The sequence below is a fragment of the Stenella coeruleoalba genome (genome assembly GCF_951394435.1).
Source record: "Stenella coeruleoalba genome assembly, chromosome: 3".
Taxonomy (NCBI): domain Eukaryota; kingdom Metazoa; phylum Chordata; class Mammalia; order Artiodactyla; family Delphinidae; genus Stenella; species Stenella coeruleoalba.
In genome coordinates, this window is record NC_137148.1 from 111496227 (window position 1) to 111516888 (window position 20662).

The 20662-nt window shown below is 53.6% G+C and overlaps 1 protein-coding gene and 1 long non-coding RNA gene across 18 annotated transcripts in view; one reads left to right on the plus strand and one right to left on the minus strand.

Annotated features, from left to right (window-relative positions):
- Positions 1-20662, plus strand: part of JADE2 (jade family PHD finger 2) — a 139984-nt gene that overhangs the window by 90390 nt on the left and 28932 nt on the right. For 12 of the 17 annotated variants that reach the window (XM_079916038.1, XM_079916033.1, XM_079916043.1 and 9 more), the window contains 3 exons: positions 3609-3793; positions 8754-8811; positions 10934-11022. The exons of 1 other annotated variant lie outside the window; for it this stretch is intronic. In XM_079916038.1, coding sequence (XP_079772164.1) covers positions 8754-8811; positions 10934-11022 — 147 coding nt within the window. In that variant the 5' untranslated portion in view covers positions 3609-3793. Of the gene's footprint in view, positions 1-1751; positions 3515-3608; positions 3794-8753; positions 8812-10933; positions 11023-20662 lie in introns of those variants that run through there. 4 more of the 17 variants (XM_079916035.1, XM_079916034.1, XM_079916036.1 and 1 more) reach the window with 2 other exon arrangements.
- LOC307183488 lies at positions 200-1307 on the minus strand. The gene is made up of 4 exons (XR_013827487.1): positions 1169-1307; positions 870-1044; positions 569-648; positions 200-331 (listed from the first exon to the last, which is right to left on the minus strand). It is a non-coding gene; the product is annotated as an uncharacterized lncRNA (long non-coding RNA).

A 20662-nucleotide genomic window follows, 5' to 3' on the forward strand; every position in this document is an offset into this window, starting at 1 on the left:
AACTTGCCCCGCGGGCTCTGGCAGGGCGGAGGGGCTGCGGCGGGAGACCTGTGCGGAGAGGAGGTCGCGCGGCCAGGGACGTGGGTTCGGAGGACCCGGGGCTATCTGCCCTCCTGTCTCCCCGAGTTTATTTTGTTGATACGCAGCACGTCCGGGCGCCGAACCGGGCTGAGCCGGTGCACATGACCCTGCGCTGGGCTCACGTGCAGCCGGTCCGGTCCCAGACACCTTCCGGGGGCCACCGCCTCCGCCCTGTCGCCCCCTCTCCGGGCTGGGTGCACGCGGGCTCTGCACGCGGGGGCAGCATGCTCAGCTCCCGGACGCGGAGGCTCTGCACAAATTAAGCACAGTTTTTTGGAGGGGCGGGGGATACCCTTTCCAGGTGAGTATGGAGGGTGCGCAGCCCCAGCGAGGGGGGCGCGGGCTGGGGGTCGGGGGCAGCCCCCCCTCCAGGGCTGCGCGGGAGTCCAGCGGGGGAGAAGCGCTGGGAGTGGAAATGTACCGGCGGCGGCCGGAGCGGCGGGTGCGCGCCCGCGGGGCGACGGCAGGGGGCGTGGCCCTTGTTTACCTTCTTCCAAGTCTGCCGGTTCGCGTCCCGCTCTGGGGACGGTTCTGCAGTCCCCTGCCGTCCGCCTCCACCCCTGAGCCCTGGGTAGTACCGGGAAGATGTAGGCAAGCGGCGGCCCGAGCCTGGGACTTACACACCTGACTCCCACATGAGTGACATTGCAGCCCCCGCCCCCACCAAGCACCGCTGCAGTCCCTCTCCCGGATCCCCGGCCCCGCCCCGCCCCCGGCAGAGGCATCTTCCCGGCCTCACCTCCTTCCTCCCTCTCCCCTCTCTCCCTCCCTCCTTCCCACCCACTCGCCTGCGCCTGCGGAGCCGCTCCTGCCCGCCTCCTCCCCGCCTGGGTGCAGACTTGTGGCTCCCTCCGGTCCATTCCCGCTTATCCCTGGGCCCTGAGACACCCTCTTCTTCAGGCCAAGGGATGAGAGGGGGTCAGCTTGATGACTCGTAGCTTTAATGTCAGAAAAGGGGAATGTCTGCGAGACAAGCAGGAAGCCTTCGCTATAGCTTCTAGAGGCCCAGGACACCCACCCTCCCTACACACACACACCATCCCCACACACACAGCTGCCACCCCCCAAGGGGCTCGGCCGCCCTCACCCGCTACGCCTAAGCCCTTTCTCCAGCCCCGGGGGCCAAGGCCACCTCCCGGCGCCACCCCCGGCCCGAACCGCTTCTTGCCCTTCCTTCGACTGGGCCGGAGCCCCCCGCAGCCACCTCCGGCTCCTCCTCCCGGCTCCCGCGGTCAGAATCACGCCGGCGCGCCTCCAGCCTGCTGTCCCCCGGACTGCCTTTAGGGGCAGGCTGGAGGCGCGCGCCACCCCCTCCCAATCCCCTTAACCTTTGCTGCCGGCCGGGACATTTTTCCTTAGCACCTTGAACGCAGATCTCCTGCCCTGGGCTACTGGGAACGGGGAAGGGCTGTGTTTCCCTTTTCTCGGTGCCAAGGGCAGGAAGGATCCGGCGCCTCTGGTCCCTGCAGACTCCCAAACCTTGCCCCGCGCTTAACATTCTCTCCCACTCCTTTACCCCACCCCCACCCCCGCCGCCCCCATCTACTGCGGGATTCCAAGACACAAAGTTTCATATAGGGTCTGAGTTTGTAGGGTGTCATCAGGAGGCGTCATGTTTGCACTCCGAGCTGAGGAGCTGAGTGGGCACGACTGACCTGCCACCTTGCCTTTGTTGCAAGGGGGAGGAGCCCTGAGCTTTGAGTCCAGACAAGCTGTGAGGATGGCCCTTTAACGTATGTTTGCAAACTGAGTGCTGGGTCTGGGTGGTGGTAGGGCTGCCTGGCCCCTCCTGCCAGGGTGGCATTAACTCCCTCCCTTCACTGGTAAAATTCCCAGTAGGACATTTGGCAGAAGAGCTGGGCAGGGAGCTGCCAACCAGGCCTGGCCCTGTCTCCTGGGTTCCCAGGGTGCTGGCTTGTCCCCTACCCTGACTTCTTCTCCCACCTTAGGGCCCCAAGTGAAGGCACCATCCCTCCCATCCCATCTTCCTCAGGCGGGTTGGGACTCGCAAAGTGATCTAACAAGAAGGGAAGGAAAATAACAACAGAGTAACTGTAAGAGGAAGGAATGAGTAATAAAGCCGACCCAGGCAGGGAGGAGGGCTTTTATGTTTAAGAGATGCTATTTGCTTTTTAGGTCACAGGCTGCAAAAACAGTCTTTGATCCGAAGTGGGCGAATAATTTATTGAGAAAGTTTGCATGGTAGGGGAAAAAAGGGATGTTTGTTTGATCTGGAGGCCTCTCAGTTGTCCCAAGTGCTGTTGGCTGTTGTTTAGAGTGGAAAAGCATTTGGTTCCACAGCAAATGCCTCACCGAGGGAAGTCCTCGCCCCAGGCAGCAAGACTTGCAGTGAATGTTGGTTTTGAAATTGTTTAGCCAAGGGTCTCCCCAGCACTTTTGGAGTTGAAGTGTTTAAGGATAGAGTTGTTTGGGCTCGGGATGCAGCAAATGTGTCCAGAACATTTCCCATCCAACAGGCTTTTCCTTTCCCTAAATTGCCTGGCTAAACAGCCAATAACACTGATCCAAGAGGCTGTCAGAAATCTCCACTTAGCTTTCGTTGACAAGTGAGGTGGGACTGCTGGTCCCCAGCCCCCAAGTCCTTCCAGAATCATGAGATTAGGCTTTTGACACTGATTTCCACATCCTCAAGGTTGGGGGCAAGGTATTCTGGTTAATCAGTGTTCCAGTTAACAGGGAGGTACTTGTCTTATACCCAAGACCCAAGTCAGAGGCTTCCAGTCCAAATTCTTAACAGCTCATCCAGCAGGCTCTTCATGGGCCTCACAGTTTTCCCTTTAGGTTCTCCGAGGGGAGGCCAAGTCAGAGTTATGAGGAGGGGGGGGTACCCCTTGCTTGCCCTGTCCTCCACATAGGACCCTCACTATGTGTCTCAAAGATGAGTAACCCAGGGGCTTCCCTGGTGGCGCAGTGGTTGAGAGTCCGCCTGCCGATGCAGGGGACACGGGTTCGTGACCCGGTCCGGGAAGATCCCACATGCAGTGGAGCAGCTAGGCCCGTGAGCCATGGCCGCTGAGGCTGCGCGTCCGGAGCCTGTGCTCTGCAACGGGAGAGGCCACAACAGTGAGAGGCCCGCGTACCGCAAAAAACAAACAAAAAAAAAGATGAGGAACCCAGGAAGATTCTCAGAAAACCTATAGGAATCTGGAATACCCCAGCCATACCTGGGAGTTGTAGGTCTGTGCCCTTGTACACTGTACCCCCTGGGTGGGGGAGGGGGGCAAGGTGCGCTATTTGGAGCCAGACAGTCTAGGTTTGAATGCTAGCTTTGCAGTCACCAGCTGTTTTAATTGCTCAGTGCCTCAGTTTCTTCATCTGCAATTGGGGTTAATAACAGTACCTACCTCATGGTGGGTGTGTGGATTAAGCGATATATTGCACAAAGAAGACTATGCACGAAGCCAGGCATGTGGTAAGCACTTGATTAGTATTAGCCATTCTTACTGTTATTATGAATGACCTGGATAGGACCCAAATGCAGCTGACCTTTGATCTCTCCCCTTTAGGCTAGGCCAGAGAGCCAGCTCCCTTCTCTGAAGAAGGGATCAGAAGGACCCTGCAGTTGCCAATGGGCAGCCATCCATGGGAGCGAGTGGACTGAGCTTTGCCCTCTCTGAGGTGGAGGGTAGGGTGCGAAGGTGCTGAAGGACAAAGTAGACAAAGCCCCTTTCTGTCTCCCAGGATCCCCTTGGTATGTCCCCAGAACTGGGTCTGGAGGGTGGGTGTGGACAGTGTGTTCTAGGGGAGCTGGGTGCCCCCTGGGACACTTGGAATTGCAGGTGGGCAATGATGGGTGTTGGAGGAGGGTTAGGCTCCCCCGTGATTGGAGAAGTAAGTTTGAGCATCTGTGTGTACCAAATCATTTTTGTCATGGCAGTTACTGTCCCTGAGAAGGCATCAAAGTTAATCAGAGATAGGAAAGAGTGGGGCTCTGACCCCCGTTTAAAATGGTTTAAGAGTGTGCAGCTCTTGTTTTCTGAATGTCTGGCCTTCCCGACACAAGCAGGCTCTGAGGACAGGTTTTCCAGCCGAAATATGATTAAATTGTATTAGCATCTTATTACATACACGCCTTAGTGGTCTGCCTCAGACAGGGAGAGTTTTTGTTTCTCTTCGGAAGATTGTGTCTGGAATGGTAAATTGCCTGCTTGAAAGCCTCCCCACCCCCCTTTTTTTAAGGAGGAAGACGAAATCCTGCTGTGTATGGTGGCAGGCTGGGTAGGCCTGGTGGCCCCCAGAGAGGAGAGGCCAGAGGCCAGGTTGGGGTGTTTTAACTGCCTAGGGAGCTGCTGCAGTAGCAGGCCTGAAAGGCCCACTGTTTCCAGGGTCAGCTGGAAGGGCGTTAATGGAGGCCCAGGGTGTTTATTTGAGTTTATTTGTGGAGAGGTCTTTAAAAGGGGGCTGGCATTGGGCATTGGCGTTTCAAGTCCAGACCCGAGGCCCCCACTAAGACCAATGGCTAGTGTTGCCAAGAAAACATCTACCACCAAATTGCTGCCCTATTACTGAGTTGACATTGATCGTTAGCCAGGAGCCCAACCAAATACAGCCTCCTGGAAAATGTGTGAGGTTAAGACAGGGAAGGCGGGCTATGCAAACGGGACGAAATCTTGGGCTGGGGTGTTTGCTCCCGCAAGCTGCGAGCAGGCCAGCTGGGCTGTGTGGTCCCACACTTCTAGAGGGAGGCGACAAGAACACACTCGGCACTCCATGTGTACCAAGTCCCTGTTATGTGCTGGGGCGCCAGCAGGGATCCAAACAGTTGCGCTTTCTACTCTCGTGGAACGTATATTCCCAAGGAGAAGGACATTCAACAAGTAGCTCAACAAACACAAATTGTGATGGGTGCTCTGAAGAAGCTGACTGATTGGGTGGTGGGCTTTCTGTAGATAAGGCAGCTGGCATAGACCTCTGTGACGTTTAAGCCGAAACTTGAAGGATGAAAAGTCAGACGTGCCTAGGCTGCGTAGACCATTCCAGGCAGAGAGCACACCTGTGCACAGGTCTTGACTCATGGACTGTTTGATTTGTTTCGGGAAATGAAAGGAGGCCAGTTTGGTTGGGAAGTGGTGGGGATGGGGGCGGTGGTCAGTATGTGGTAGGCAGGGGTAAGATCACGTAGGGTCTTATGGTCAGAAGCTTGAGTTTTGCCCTTTGAGCAGCAGGAAACCTTTGAAAGATTTTAAATAGGGCATGACATGATCTGATTTATGCTTTTTGAAGATCATTGTGGCTGCTGTGTGGATCTTGGATTATGAGGGAGCCATAGCGGAAGTTGGAAGATGAATGAGGAGTCCCGCAAGAGATGAGACTGGCTTGGACCAGTATGGTAGCAGTAGAGATAGGGGAAATGTGGGTGGATTCTCACTGTATCCTGGAGGGAGCGCCCACTGGACTTGCAAGCGTTGGCGGTGGGGCGGAGGAGGCTGTGGGCTGCTGCTCATTGAGGGAACTCAAAGAGGGGACCCGAAGGAGAGCCGTGTGTGTCTCCGTGCTGGGGATGGTGTGGGAGTGCAAGTGCACTGGTGGCAATGGCAGGAAACGGGGACACTTTCTTTCCCAGAGTCTTCTCTGTAGGTAAGATTTCAGGAGCACTTTCTGCCCCTAAAAGCAAGTGCCTTGTGACCCTGAGGTATTTTCCCAGAGCAGACCTTGCTTTGGGAGAGGTTGGGGGAGGCAGTGGAAAAGGAGAACCAGAGGCCAAGACCGTGTCTTGGCACTCCCATCCCCCACCTGCATGTATAGCCCTGGGTTTCAGCTTTGGTAAAAGAGTCCTCCCTGTCTCCTTTGCTGGGTTGGAGAGGGCCTTCATGGGGCAAAAGGCTATGCCGCAGGGGGAGCCCAGGCCTCATCTGGGGCTTCATTAACCACTGACAGTAGAGGCTCACCTGAGGCAGGGAGGCCCTTGGAACAGACTTGGTTCAAAGGAAGGAAGCAAAGCAGTGGTTTCCCGCTGAAGCCTAGTTATTATTCCAGTTAAGCCACCGCAGAATCTGCTCCCTTAATAACACCCTGCTAAGGAGGACTCTGGGGTGTTTCACGGAGGGCAGGTTGGACGGGCGGCTGGCTGAGGGTGGGTGCAGGTCTGCACGCCGACGGGGCACTCTGGTCCTAGGCAGCGAGAAGGTCATTGGCAGTCAAGAGGTCCTGTTGTAGGGGACCTTGCTTACTGTACAGGCTCACTGCCTCGCTGAGGAGGCCTTCAGGTGGGCACTGGTTAGGAGGACTGTCCACCTGGCCCGAGTCCGCTGTGGAATTAAGAACCAGCACTCATACGGAGTGCCAGCCACCGTGCTAAGGGCTTTATACTGCTCTCATTTACTCACCAGCTGATTCTGGCCCACAGATGTGTTTAGTTTGGCCCTCTCAAAGTGTTTTAAAAATCTGAATCAGTTGCCAACATTTTAAGTTCAGGAGATTTATGTAAAATTCCAGATCCAGTTTGTGTCCTTTGGGAGGTGTGTCTTTTCCAAGGTCCCTGGTCTAGTGAGGGGTGCAGGTAGGATTTGAACTTGGCCTCCCTGAATCCAGTGCTCCTGCTTTATATGCTATGAGAGAGCCTGGCTTGCAAGTGCCCCTTTTCTGGAAATGAAGAGCAATGCAATTCATGTAGAGGATTGCAGGAGAAAACAGGTGGGTGCACTTAGAGCACCTCTCCCCCTGCTCCTGCTCTACCTGTGAAAGGGCTGGGTTGGCAAGATGTAGGCTAGAGTCAAGAGTTCTGTTAAAGTCACCTCATCACACTCAGACCCCGGAGGATAGCAAGGATGGGCAGCTGTGGGCGGTGGAGCATTATTGCCCCATTCAGTGTATGACCTGAGCCACTGGGCTGCTTGCACTCTGCTGCACAGAGGCAGGGTAGCCTAAAGGTCAAGAACATGGTCTCCTGAGTCAGACCTCTTACGAGCACTGTGATCTTGGGCAAGTCACTTAACCTCTGAGCTTCATTTTCCTCAGCTGCAAAAGGGAAGCAGCCATCAGGCCCACCAGCACCAAAGGGCTGTTCTGAGGCCTCAGTGAGCTCCCTGTGTACCAGGACGCACCCCCTCCCCAAGCGATGGGTGCTTAGCAGTTTTAGCTCTTGTTCCTGCCTCCTTGGCGTCCATGCTACCACCAGGCATCCCTCCATACCCCCACACTCTCTAGAGAGCACTTTGCCTGCACCTTTGGAGCTGGGCAGCAAGCAGTGCTAGTGAACCTTCCTGTCATCCTGATCCTGCTACTGGGGACACAGGGGTGGAGAGGAGCTCCTGGCTAAGGTCAAGTATGAGGCAGGAGGGTACTTCTGAATAGCTCAGAGTTCTGGGTAGTCACACCCCACCTTAGAGAGCCAATGCTCCCTGGTCTCTGCAGGGCCACAGTCAAATAAGGTGACCCCCAGGCTTGGGCATGAGCAGACTTGGGATGACAGCAGGTGGCAAATGGGATTCCGAGTGGGGGTGGGGAGCCTGGCTGGCCTGCAGCTGGGACGGGCAGCGGGGCTTTTTCCCTACTGACACTGGCTCCTTGTCCTTTGCTGTGGACAGTGAGGCAGCCCAGGGTCTAGACTGACAGGAACACGGTGGAAAGCACTCTGGGCCCTGAGCCTCAGGTCTCTTCTCACGTTAGGACTCGGCCACTGACTAGCTGTGAGACCCGGGGCAGGTTAACAAGCCACTCAGTGTGCTCCCCTCCAAGAGGGGACAAGAGCAGGCTCTGCCACCCAGGACTCTGCAGGATTAGAGGAAATAGTGGGTGGGAAAGCACTTCCAAGAGGCAGGAGCTGACAAGAGCACAAAGGCAGCTCAGTGTGGGCTCAGGGATCAGACCACGTGGATTCAAATCCCAGTTCAGCCAGTTACTAGCAGGACAAGGCACTGAGCCTCCTCTGTAAAAGAAGCTAATAGCTCACAGCTCCGCAGGTTGTTAGGACCTGAGATAGCACGGGTAGGGGAAAGAGCTCAGTATGGAAGAGCTGCCCTTCCTACCTCGAAGTTAAATACTGTAGTGGAGAGAAAGTTGGTTTTTTCTTTTATCTGCAGAAGGACATTGAGGGGAGGGAGGGCAGCCCAGCCCAGCCCATTCACCCTGGGCCTGGTGTGGCTCAGGGACCCAGCTTGCAGCCTCCCTGCCCCCACCCCATTTCCACACCCCTCTGGCTGCCGCTCTCAGTATGTGCCCTCAGTGCTGTCTGGACTGGCTTGTCCCTCAACTCCGATAACCTGATCCTCCTGGAAGAGTCAGTCTTGTTTCCTGTGCCCTCCCTCCTCAGCACCCAGCAGGGTACCACTTGTAACTTGCAGGTGAGAGTGGATTCTTCGGTGGGCCTGAGTTTCCTTGAGTGGAAGCTGGCAGTGGGCAGGTCCTGGTCTCTGTTCATTCTGGGGCTGCTGACCCCCCTTGCCCTCCCTCGTCTTTGACCAGACTCTCTGTTGTCTGAGGCTCTGGGCTCAGGAGGTGGGAGATGCCGCCCCCTCTCCCAGCCCCAGGGCCCATGTAGGTGGGCGGGGAGAGGGCGAGGCTGGTGAGGAGAAGGCTAGGGCACCACCTTGTTCTCAGTCTTTCTCTGCAGTGGGGTGAGTGTGGGGAGGAAGGTTATTGGGCAATTTTCTGAGAGACTGAGGATTTCCCAAGCCGCCTGTGAGTATAATGGGGCCTGCCTTTCATTGCAGATGGAAGAGAAGAGGCGAAAGTACTCCATCAGCAGCGACAACTCTGACACCACCGACAGTAAGGCCTTCCATCTGGGGCTCCTACCGGGAAAGTGTTTGCATAATTATCAGGCCCACAGGCCCAGATCGGGGGACACTGCCCCATGGTCTCAATGTTGATGAAAGCATAAATCAGGCCAGGTCCCTCTGCTCCTAAGAAAATCCCCACACCACTATGGCCTCCAGGGCCTTGCTGTCCTCTTTACTCTACTCCCCTTTACCCTCTAGCTCTCAGCCCCATGTGTTTTGCTCTGGTTGGAACAGATCAACTCCCCTCTGGGCCTTTGCCTGTGCTGTTCTTGGCTGCTAGGAACACACCCCTCTCCCTCTGGCCCTGCCGTTGAGTCAGGGCCCTGTAGAAGTGTCCACACAACAGATAAAAAACCTGTCACTCTTCATTATAGTGACCTGATAAGTATCATTTCCTAACCAAGTATCATTTCCTTATTAAGGTAAGCTCCTTGATAAGAGGGGTCATGTCTTGCTGACTGCTGTATCCAGCTAGATCGGGCACATAATAGGTGATCAGTAAATATTTGCGGAAAAAATTAATGAAGGAGTCTGACCTTCATGGGATCTTGGCAACAGAACCTCAGGGTAGACTTGTGTGGGGGCTGGGTGTGCCAGCCCTGGATATGGGGGGGCACTGTTACAGAGAAAATGGGGCTTAGGGAGCCCCTTCTGAAATACGGAGGCAAAAAGGGAGGTTTGTGTCAGGTGAGGGCTTTTTTCTGGTACTAGAAGGCAGCTCTTCTTAGATGCCCTAAGAACCTGGACCTGCATGAGCCAGTCGGAGTAAAGAGTTCCATTCTGCCCTGTGTAGGAGAGACACTCTGCCAGGAAGATCCCACTTGGCGGTGTCCTCTGGTGAAAGCCCAGGCTGAGGAAGAGCCTGCGCTGCCAGGGAGGCCGGGCCTGGAGCCCTGCAACTGTAGACCTTAGTTTGTTCACGTATGTGGTGAGCAACTGGGATTGGGGAGATCTCCAAGGCCCCTTAGAGCTCCCGGAGTTCTCTAATCCCCCGGAGCCTGAGGACGCATGCACCAGAATGAGAAATCAGGTCCCAGCCCCTTCTCTCCCTCCAGGTTTCACTCAGTGTCCTTTGGGGTCTGTTTACTCAGCTTGGCTCTGGTGTCTGACCTGGCCCGCTGTTCCTCCCTGCAGCAGTAGATCACAGCGTCCGGCCCTTTGTGGCTGCAGTCACGCTGCCTGTGGCCTGTTTCAGTAGAGCCAAGAAGAACTGCATCCTCTGCTTCTAACTTTATTTCAGGCAAAGGAACCCTTCAGGGCCAGGCGCCCGCAAGGGAGAGCATCTGGGCAGCTGAGCCCTGTTTCTGCATTGGAGTTGGGCCAGGCTGAGGCATCCTCCCTTTTCACCAGTCCCCACCACTACCCATCCGTAGCTGCTGCTCCTTTGACCCGTAGGAGTGGGGGCCAACCTGAGTGTAGTCCAGAGAGGGCCCCTAGACCCTAGTGATGTAATAGGTAATCTTAATCAAGGCAGCGCTGTGTGCCAGGGACCGTGCCAAGACTTTACAGGCATGATATCATTTAATTCTCACAACAACTCTTTGAAGATAGTTATTCTCTGCCCCCATTTTATAGAAAAGCAAGCTGAGGCTCAGAGAGACTAAGTCATTCGTCCAGGGTGAGGAGCTAGTAAGCGGCTGAGCCAGGGCTCCAGGTTAGTCTGTGGGCCTACTTTAGAGCAGCAATCTTCCCACTACCTTGTCTCGCCTCTGCATACCCACTGGGCATCATCCCAGAGTGTCTGATCAGCAGTGGGGGTGGAGAGTGGCCACAGAAGGCTTATTATAGCCCTCCTTCACCAAGGAGGAAGCAGAGGCCAGAGAGGGCAAGGGATTTGTCATGGATCACACACAGGAAGCTCATACTGAGTCCTTGTCCAAACTGCCTTTCACCTCCCAGGCGTCTTCTGGTTGATGGGTAGAGGAGGCATCATGTCTCCATTCATTGTTGGAAAGGCCCAGAGCAGGGACAGTCCACCACATGCTTACAGAGGTCACCGCCTCCTGAACATTCAAGCCAGAGCTTTCCTGACAGACCTCCTTTCCTTGGACATGGGTGGGTGGTGTTCCTGGCCTTTCAGGGGCCCCTCATGGGCTGTGCTCTCTCTGCAGGTCACGCTACATCTGCATCAAGATGCTCCAAACTGCCCAGCAGCACCAAATCAGGCTGGCCCCGGCAGAACGAAAAGAAACCCTCAGAGGTGGGTAGTGACAGGTATCCTGGAGAAAGATGAAACAGAGGTGGAAAGGAGAGGGAGGGATGTATGGGGGAAGTGCAGGTATATGGGGTGGAGAGGATTCCTGGCAGAGGGTGCAGTCATTGCAGAACAAGACCAGTATGGCTGAGTAGAGTGGATGGGAGGAAGGGGTGGGGGAGCCAGTTCTCATAACCTTGTAGGTTGTTGTAAAGATGTTCCTATTGATCTGAGTGAGAGGAGAAGCCTTTCAAGGATCATAGCAGGGTAATTATATAGTCTGCTGTTTTAATGAAAGGTCCCACTGGCTGCTGTGAGGAGAAGGGAATATGAGGGGCAAGGGTGGGAGTGGGGAGGATTCTTTGGCAGTGGTCCAGGAGAGAAATGATGGTGGCTTAGAGCTGAGTGATGGCAGTAGAGTAAGAAACAGTAGGACCTGGGACATTCTGGAGGTTGAGCCAAGGGTGACAGGATTTGCTGATGTAGGGATGAAGGGTGGAGTCCTCAGAGTCATCCAGTTAGGTCATCCACTCCTTATTATGCCCATTTCACATGCATCTGCCCTTTAAGCCTTCCTTACTTTGACGCTGTTTCTTGGGACAGGTAGAGGTACTTATGGCCTCTGGAGCTGTGGAGAAGAGCTTTGGGGGTGGGTAGACAAATGGACGTGCGATCCTGCCTCTGCAGCCCCTGAAAAATTGCATCCTAGAGCCTCATCGCTCCCTCTTAGGTCTTTAATGCGTGGCACTGGGCACAGAAGAGACCCTTGGCACAAATGAGGCTGCCAGAGCATTGAGTACCCAAGAAGGGGGTTGCTTTTGAATCTGACCCTTAACAGAGAGATTGTCTGCAGCCCACAGAGTAGCCAGGCACTGGGCTAGACACTACTTTTTTAACCCTCCTGTTATAATAAGGAAATTGAGGATCCTAAGGTTATACAGCCAAGATGTGAGGTTCTTGGGGCCAACCGCGCCAAGGGTGGGAAGGCTTAGAGTTCTGGGGCAGAGCACTTGGCCCGGGTTGAGGGAGGATATCTTTGTTCTGAGCCTGGCAACCTCCTCTCCCCTCCCTCACTGCAGGGGCCATCCTGGAGCTGCTATCATTAGCCAGTCCCTAGAGGGGGTCTTCCGAAAAACCTTGCATTTGAAAAAGGACTCCCCGCCTCCTCCGGGAGCTGGCCTACCCTGGGGCTCTCCTTTTGTGGGGCTGGGGGTGGGGACACCTTTGAGACCTGAAACCTCCCATTCCCATCCCCCAACCTAGTATCCTCCCTTGGCCCTATAGGGGAGTGGTGGAGATGGAAGGAAATATCTCCAGGAATGCAGTCAGGACTGGAATGAAAGCAGGGGGTGAGGTGGGCATGGGAGGATGCTGTTCTTGAGGCTCTTGGCACCTCCTGGTCTAGCCCTGCTCAGTGGGAGGAAGGCATGTGCTCATGTGCACTGGGAAGTAGGATGCAGAGTGTGCTAGGGCCCTGGGAGTCCCTGGGACCACCCCTCCACCCGTCTGCCCCCACCCCCATCTTGAGAGCTGCAGGGGCTCCCAGTTACTACTAGGGTTGGATTAGTAAAACAATAGCCATCTTTTGTGCCTTCCTGGTCCTGGAAGGCAGGAATTGTTCTGCCTGTTTGGGAGCTGAGGAACCTGCCTCTCAGAATCCCACCTGCCCCCTGCTTTCAGGGGCTATTCAGATTGGAGAAAAGAGGGGAAGTTCTGGGGAGGCCCTGGGGCTGGCTTAATCCCTTCCCCTGACTCCCCCTTCAAGCCCCAGTGGGAGGCAGGGCCTCCTCTCAGGGCGGAGATCCCTGGGGCAGTGCTGCCTTCTACACCGGGGATAGGCAGGCAGGCTGGGGGGAAACAGGTGTCAGGCAAAGGCTGAGGGGAAAGGGTGATTTGCATGGGGCTGAAAATTCCCCTGCCTCTTGGGTTTTCCAGCGCAGGGCCTTTGAACCTTTCCCCACCTAAAAATAGAGTCAAACCATTGCAAGGGTGTTGATCCCCAGCCCTGCTGGGGACTGGCCATGCACGGCCCTGGGTTCAAACCCAGGAGCCTCTGCAGGGGGCTCTGAGGCCTGACTGGAGACACCCGCCCTCAAGTCTTAGGCTCCAGGGGAGCTGAGGAAGTCTTCCCCGCCTTGAACTGTCGCCAAGGACAGGCTTTTCCTCCCACAGCAGGCTGGAGAGCAGCCTGCGAGGTTTCCCTCGTCCCCTAAGTGAGGAGGCTGAGCCATAGCCGGCATAAATTCCAAGTTATCGTGGGGCAGAGAGGAAACCATCAATGAAAGCTTCCAAATTATTTGGCTCATGAGAAGGCGGAGATGAAAGCGAGGATTTGGCGGCAGATAACGTTTGCAGTAAATCTCTTCACTGGGCTGTCCCTTCTCTTTCTGTGCATGGGCTGGAGAGAAAGGCCTTTATAATCTGCTGGAGCTGGGGGCCGAGGGCTGTGGACACCTGGTGAAAGGGCATCTGGAGTCCCTTCTGCTCAGTCCCCAGAGTAAGAAGCCGGTGGGGTCGTTTTCAGGCTGCTCACACGGTCTGCTCCCAGTCTGGCCCAAGTTCCCAGCCTCAATGCTTGCAAGTTGACGTGTGTGGCGCAGGAGTCCCTTCCTGGTGGCTGCAGAGCCACGGGACCCATGGTTTACTTCGTCTGCTCATCTGTGAAGGTGGACATTGATGGGTGGCGATTCGAGGATTAGGAGTATTTGGCATAGCAGCAGCACTGGCACATAGAGAAGCCACCAGCTATGGAAAGAGCTGGGGTTGGGTTTAGGCGACACTGGCAGGGCTGCCCCTGAAATGACCTGTGCACTCTGAGGGTGCGGATCAAGGAGCACGCTATACACCAGAGGGAGGTGCCCCAGGCTGGAACAAAGTGATCTGACCAGGAGTCAGGACCCTGGACAGGGCCAAAGCCTTGAGGCCCAGCTTCCCTTCTGGCCCTTAACCAGTGGGTGGCCTCCCTCATCCTGAGTGAAAGGGGACTGCAGGCCTCAGTACTGGGGGCTGAAAGAACAGGCCCTGGGATTCCTGGGAGGCTGGGTTAGGATTTTTGGTGGGAGTACACTAAGTCTGAAGTTGGCCCCAGGATCCCGTTTGGCAGTGGAGGGGAAAGGTGGGGCTGACCCCAAGCACACAGGCTGCTGCCTTCCTCTGCTCTGCCTGCCAGCGGGATCCCAACAAAGCTGAGATCTGTCCCTCGGGGCTTAAGTCGGCCAGGCTAGTCCTGAAGGAGAGGAAGGGATTAGCCTGGTTGGGGAGGTGATCTTAGTGCATAAACCGTGCTGAGGCCTTGGCTTTCTGGCCTGGCCTGTCTCACCAAATCGCATGAACATCACTTAGTGGGTCATATCTGTGAGACCTTATAGAGATCACAGACCAGAGATTATTTTGTTAAATACCAATATCAGACCCCAACCCTTATCATTCCCAAGAATTCTGACTTCAATGTTCTGGAGTAGGGCCCCAGGTACCTGTACTTTTTAAAAGCCCTCCTGCTGGAAGCCAGGCTTAAGAACTACTGCCATAGGGTAGGAATAAAGACGCAGACGTAGAGAACGGACTTGACACAGCGGGGGAAGGGGAAGCTGGGACGAAGTGAGAGAGTAGCAGTGACATATATACACTACCAAATGTCAAACGGATGGCTAGTGGGAAGCAGCCGCATAGCACAGGGAGATCAGCTCCGTGCTTGGTGACCACCTAGAGGGGTGGGATAGGGAGGGTGGGAGGGAGGCTCAAGAGGGAGAGAATATGGGGATATATGTGTACGTATAGCTGATTCACGTTGTTGTACAGCAGAAACGAATACAACATTGTAAAGCAATTATACTCCAATAAAGATATTTTAAAAAAAAAAATAAATAAGGGCTACTGCCACAGACCTTTTCCCCTGATCAGCTAAGACAGGAGTTTCTGGCTTGGTCCTCCCTGGAAGTTGAGGGAGGAAGGGAAGGCCTTCCAGCTTGGGTCCGTGACCTAAACAAAGGCTGGGAGTGTGGGTGGGAGCATCCTGCAGCTCACCCCTTCTCCCAAAGCAGCCAGGGGACCGAAGGTTTCTGCCAAGCCCTCTGCCTGGCATAGGTGGGAAGGCAGTTTGAGAAGAGACCCGGAGGCCATCCTGTGGTTTGGAGGCTGCTGTTTGAAGCTGTATCTTCCTCAGGCCTGGGGCAGAGAGGCAGATGGAGGGGCAGTCCGAGAAGCGAGGGTTTCCCCTAGGCAGGCTGTCTTGAGGTAGAAAGCTGAAAGCTGTGTTTTCAGGAAGTCAGAGTCCCCAGAAGTCAGCCAGTGGGCGGGGACATAGGTCCTTAGGACCCTAGGACTAGTGATAGTGATTAAACTCAGCAGACACTTGAGAGCACCTACTAGGCCCAGCCTAGTGCTAGGGGGCACAGAAAATGCAGGCCCTATCCCTGGGGAGCTTGTCCTCTGACTGTTAGCAGGATGCAGGTGCTATACAGGAAAGTGTCCGTTATGAGAGGTGTGGCCGCTTTGCCACTAAGGAGCTCTGTGACCTTGGGCAAGTAATAGTTTCTCTCTGAGCCTCAGGGTCATCATCTATAGAGCGCTGCCCTGCAGTTACTGTTCTGTAGATGTGACTGTCCTGCCCTGAGGCCTGTGGAGCCTGAGGGTGGGGGAGATCCCAGACGTGAGTGGAAGTGAAGCTGGCCTCCCTGGGATGGAAGCCTGGATGGTCCCAGAGCAGGGTGGGCAGGAGCTGGCCTCTTTTTTAGGCCCTGGTGACAAACTGTATATACCCCTAGATGAGAGAATGGGGCTTCTCTGCAGGTCCACAGGGGCCCTTCACCAGTGCTCAGCCTTTCACCCCTGGGACAGGGCCCAGGAGAAGGAGGTGACCCTGTGAACAGCCTCTGCCACCAGTGGAGTGTCTTCCTGACCCAGGGTCTGTGAAAGTTCCTCTATAAGGATGGCCTTCCCTAGGAAAGGCAGCGAGTGGAGAGTGAGAATGCAGTATATCTGCTTGACCCATTGCTTTTGAAAATGGACCTCTTCCTCCCTGGGTGAAGGCAAGGGTGACCAGATTGTGCTGGGGTGCAAAGCCACAGGATGAATAAAGGTGCCTTCTTGGAGGAGCCAGAGGTGTTACCCAAATGTTTGAAATAACATATTTTATATTAAAACAATGATGGCCTATGTTGTAGCAAAATGCTCCCAAACTTGAGAAGTAAAACAGGAGGCTCTGAAAAAAAAAAGTTTTTTGCTTGCCCCTGTGGTTTTGAGCGGTGTTTCTAGCCAACAGTTCCTCTGCTACCCTGGGAAGCAGGCAGGCAGTGAGGGGAGCCCTTCCTCTGGGCTAAGCGCCTGCTCTCTGAGCCTCCCACTGCCTTCCTCTGGGGTGGGGGGCAGAATCCACTTCTCGTATAGTTAGAAACATTGCTGCTCCCGCCAACTGGAAAGGCCTCCTGGCCTCTGGGACTTGTCTTGCAAAAGAAATGTGTGTAATAAATTCTCTTTAAGAGCAGGAAGTGCTGTTATCCTTGTGAAAGAGAAAGATGTTGAGTGTGTGTGTGTGTGTGTGTGTGTGTGTGTGTGTGTGTGTGTAAATGTCTGACCAAATTAGCCTAGTGGTAGCTTGAATGGGACTGGGAGGCTATTTCCAGAGCCCTTCTCTGGAATGTAGGCCTAATTTTAAGTATCTAAGTATGCTCTTGGCTGAGATACTCTTTATCAGTTTCCAGCCCAAGAAAGAGATTTTTTTTAAAAGAAGAAATAGCTGACTGGTTTGCAGGCAGCATTACATTGGTTAAAGGACAGTGCAGACCTTAGGCAAGTGGTTTAACCTCTCTGAGTCTTATTCTCCACATCTGTAAAGTGGGAGTAATATGAATTGGGTGAGATTGTATATATATAGCATTTAGCACAGCACCTGGCATACTATAACAGGGCAATCACTTTTCACTATTAGCTGTTCTTTCTAATGAGATGAGGTGCTCAGAAAAAAACTGATTTCAAATGAGGTACCGGTAGTAATTTTACTTGGCTCTTTCAGGACAGACTGTGAAACATCCTTTGGGAGATTAGAGAGAGGGGGCACTCCTAGCTTTGCATTGGGACTTTTGATGTGGACAGAGTCAAGGAGAGGCAGTCCAGGCCAAAGCCATTTTCATTGGCTTTGGGACAGTGACCAAGACCAGTTCCCGAGTTCCACCTGGAAGAATCCTTTGGGCCAGACCTCTGTCTGCACTCTCCCTGCTAGGAGGACAGGACAGGAAGTTTCAGAGTTTAGTCATACTTCAGACCAATCCTGGGGTGCATTCACTTACTCACTTGTTCCACAAGCATTTCTTGAGTACCTGCTATGTGCCAGGCGCTGTGCCGCAAACAGGCACAATGATAAGCACGACACATGCAGTCTCTGCCTCTCTCAGCTTGATTATTAGAGGAGATGGACATTAAGCAAATACTGACACAAATAATCATATTCTGTAATTATGATAGGTGTTGGAGCTTTTCCTTAAGTGACTGAACGTCCCCTCGTGCCTCTTGGTCTGAAATACACTACGATATAATACTTCACCCTTGAGAAAAGGAAGCAGAAACTAAGGTCCCAGGATGAAATGTTCAAATAACATTCATAAATCTTGTGATCATATACAGAAACTCTTAGCATAGCAGAGTGAAAGTTGCCTGTTGTCATTGTCTTTATTTGCTTTTGGACATCATGTCAGACTCCACACATGACATGCTTTCTGGCATAGCCCGTTTTTGGTTCTTCTGGGGAAGTAGGTACAGAAAGCCTCCATAGACTTTTCAATGCTTGTGGTCTTCAGTCTTGGGAAAAGGAACTAGAGGGCAAGCCACGTGCAGTTTCCCCGCATCTGGGCTGAGCAGGGTCTTCAGCTCCCTTCAGAGCTGCGTTGGCACCTCTGGCACTCACATCGGTTACTAGATTAGAGTTGTAGACCTTTAAACGTTCTTCATACTGTTTGAAGAAGCTACAATTAACATCTCCCAAGCAGCTCAGCAGAACTTGGTTGCTAGGCAGCAGACCCCTAAAGACAATTTGTCAATTTCTGCCAAAAGGGAAAAATAGTAAACATTCACATTCTTAGAAAATTGCTTGTTTTCCAGCTTCCAACTTCCTTGCCGTGGCAAGGCCTCCAGTTCATCAGTGTCCATTTTATTCCTTATTTCGTTTTCATAAATAATTCAGAGGCATTTTAGGAGAATAATCGAGCCTTTTTGTAAGCCTAACCTTTGGCAGTTCAAAACAGAAAGATGTTTGGGTTGCTGTATTTGTGGACAGGTTTTGTGTGAATGTACAGGGGTTCCTTTGGAAGGTACAGAGGACCGAGCTGTAGCCTTGGGCAGCTACCCGGAAAGGTGGCAGCAGATCCATGGGAGGCTCTTGAGTAGTTCAGCCTTAGTTAGCACCTAGCATGTGTCAGGCCCGGCGTGCACTGCTGTAGCAAGAGACGAGGAGATTCCAGTACAGGGGCTGTGGAAGTTCAGAGGAGCCCAGAACTCAGCCTGGCATCAGGGAAGGCTTCCCAGAGCAGATGTGGGCTGGACTCATACCCTAAGCGTGAAACAGGCTGCCCCCACTTTGGCAGGGAGAAGACTGTCCCAGCAGGGTCCTCTCATGTGCCAAGGGTGAAAAGTGCTTGGGAGGGAGACTACCCGTGCATCCTTGTGGCCATGGGGCCTGGTAGACTCAGCAGCTCAGCCTGAGGGCAGTGGGAAGACAGTAGAAAGCCACTGGAGAACTTGGAACTTGCGAAGGTCACTGTCTGATTTGCATATTCCAGCCCTTGGGGAAACCACTTGATTTGGCTTAGGGTTAACTCGAGGGCATTGGCAATGAGCAGGTGGCCAAGAGGGGCTGGGGTTGTGCAGGGGTGCTGAATGGCTCCGGTGTTGTCTATCTGGGTTCCTTTGCCACTTCCAACATGAAGGACCTTGTGTAGGTTATTAAACTAACCTGAGTCCCGGGTTTCTCAACTGTAAAATAGGGATAATGGTAGCACCCACCTCACAGAGTTGGTGTAGGGACTAATAATTCAAGAACAGCCATTAGACTGGCACTGGGCACACAGTGCTCTTTAAGTGTTGACTGGTACCATTAAGATGGTGCTGCCCTTCCTGTGCTTCCATCAGTCCTCTGCCCAAAAGGGCCACAGGTAAACAGTCTGCCCCCTGCTGCCTGAATGACTGCAGATGAAACTTGCAACTCTTTTGGGACTGAACTCTTTTTTTTTTTCTCTCTCTCTCTCTCTCTCTCTCTCTCTCCTGAATCTCCCTGACTGAATTGAGCACGGGATCCCTTCCAGCTCTTGAGTTCTCAATGCCAAGCCTGTTCCTAGGTCAGGGCCACCTCTCCCCCCGCTGGTGTGGCTTGGCACTCTGTCTGTGCCTTACAGACTAGGGCTGCCTCTTGCTCCATTCAGTCCACGTGCTTGGGTTATTTCAGCTCTGGATATATCCATGGTGTGTATCACCTGTTCATGGGGGTTCAAAAAGCATTGGCAAGGAACCAGCTGGGGGCCCAGAAGGGCCCTTTTATTCATGCATTCATTTAATCATCCACTCAGTCACTATTTATTGAGCACCTACTATGTGCCAGTCACCCTGCCAGGCATTGAGAATGTTGCAGAGAATAGGACAGGTGTGGCAGGAGAGATGACAAGAAGCAAGCAACATGCATACACCAGTTAATTTTCAGGAGTATAAGTACTGAGACATGAGGCAGAGTGATGGGCTGGAAAGTGGCTCTGTCGGGTGGTTGGCGGCCCTGAGCCAGGGTGATCAGGGTGATCCCTCAGGGGTGACATTTAAACTACAGCCCAGGATCAGGGAACAGCAAGAGGTTTCAAGCTCACCTGTGCCTTTTTGGAGGGGCACACAGTGGCACTTGGCTCTTGGACGGTTGATTTCCGGTGCAAGATGACAGGCTTTCACTGTTGGGCGGTTCCTTTTGGCATCAGAGCAACAGGGCATTAGATGTCGTACCACGTGGCTTGCCAGGGTTGGGAGAACTTTGAGACAGTCACCAGTCCACTGTGGGTTCAGTTTACCCCCACCAGGTCCTATACTGGGTCCCAGAGGGCAATAACCCAGCCCCAGCCAGCAAAGGGAGGTGCCGAAGGATACCACAGAAGCACCCAGTACCTGAGTTTGTGTTTTTCTATCAGCCGTCTTGCTACTTGCTAATAAGATATGCAAATTATCAGGGCTGTGAAATCTTTGCACATTTCATCTTCTGTTTAATTAGCATTTAATCGTAATCTCATTTTAATTTTTTCACACTGGCACCCTAATTAAATGTTAGGGTGTTAGCCTTAACAGTTAAGTTATATTGGCAAATAGAGTCTTCAAGAAACTTGACCTTTTGCAAGCCAGGGCCCTCTCTAGCTAGATGCAGACATTAATTAGTTTTCTGCAAGATGCTGCCGTGAGCCCCCTTGGTGTGCCCATTTCAGTTGTTTCCTTGTGGTTACAGCCCTAGATTCAAGTGAGACACACAGCCAGCGGGTGGGGCCTCCCGCAGGCAGAGATTACCACTGAACGGCTTGTCACGAGCCTCTGGAAGGCCAGTGGATACTGATTCTTCCGGGGAGGGGAGTGGGCTCGGAGCTGGGTCTGAGGCCTGGAGGACTCCTTGAAGTGGTTTCTCTTCTCTCCACAC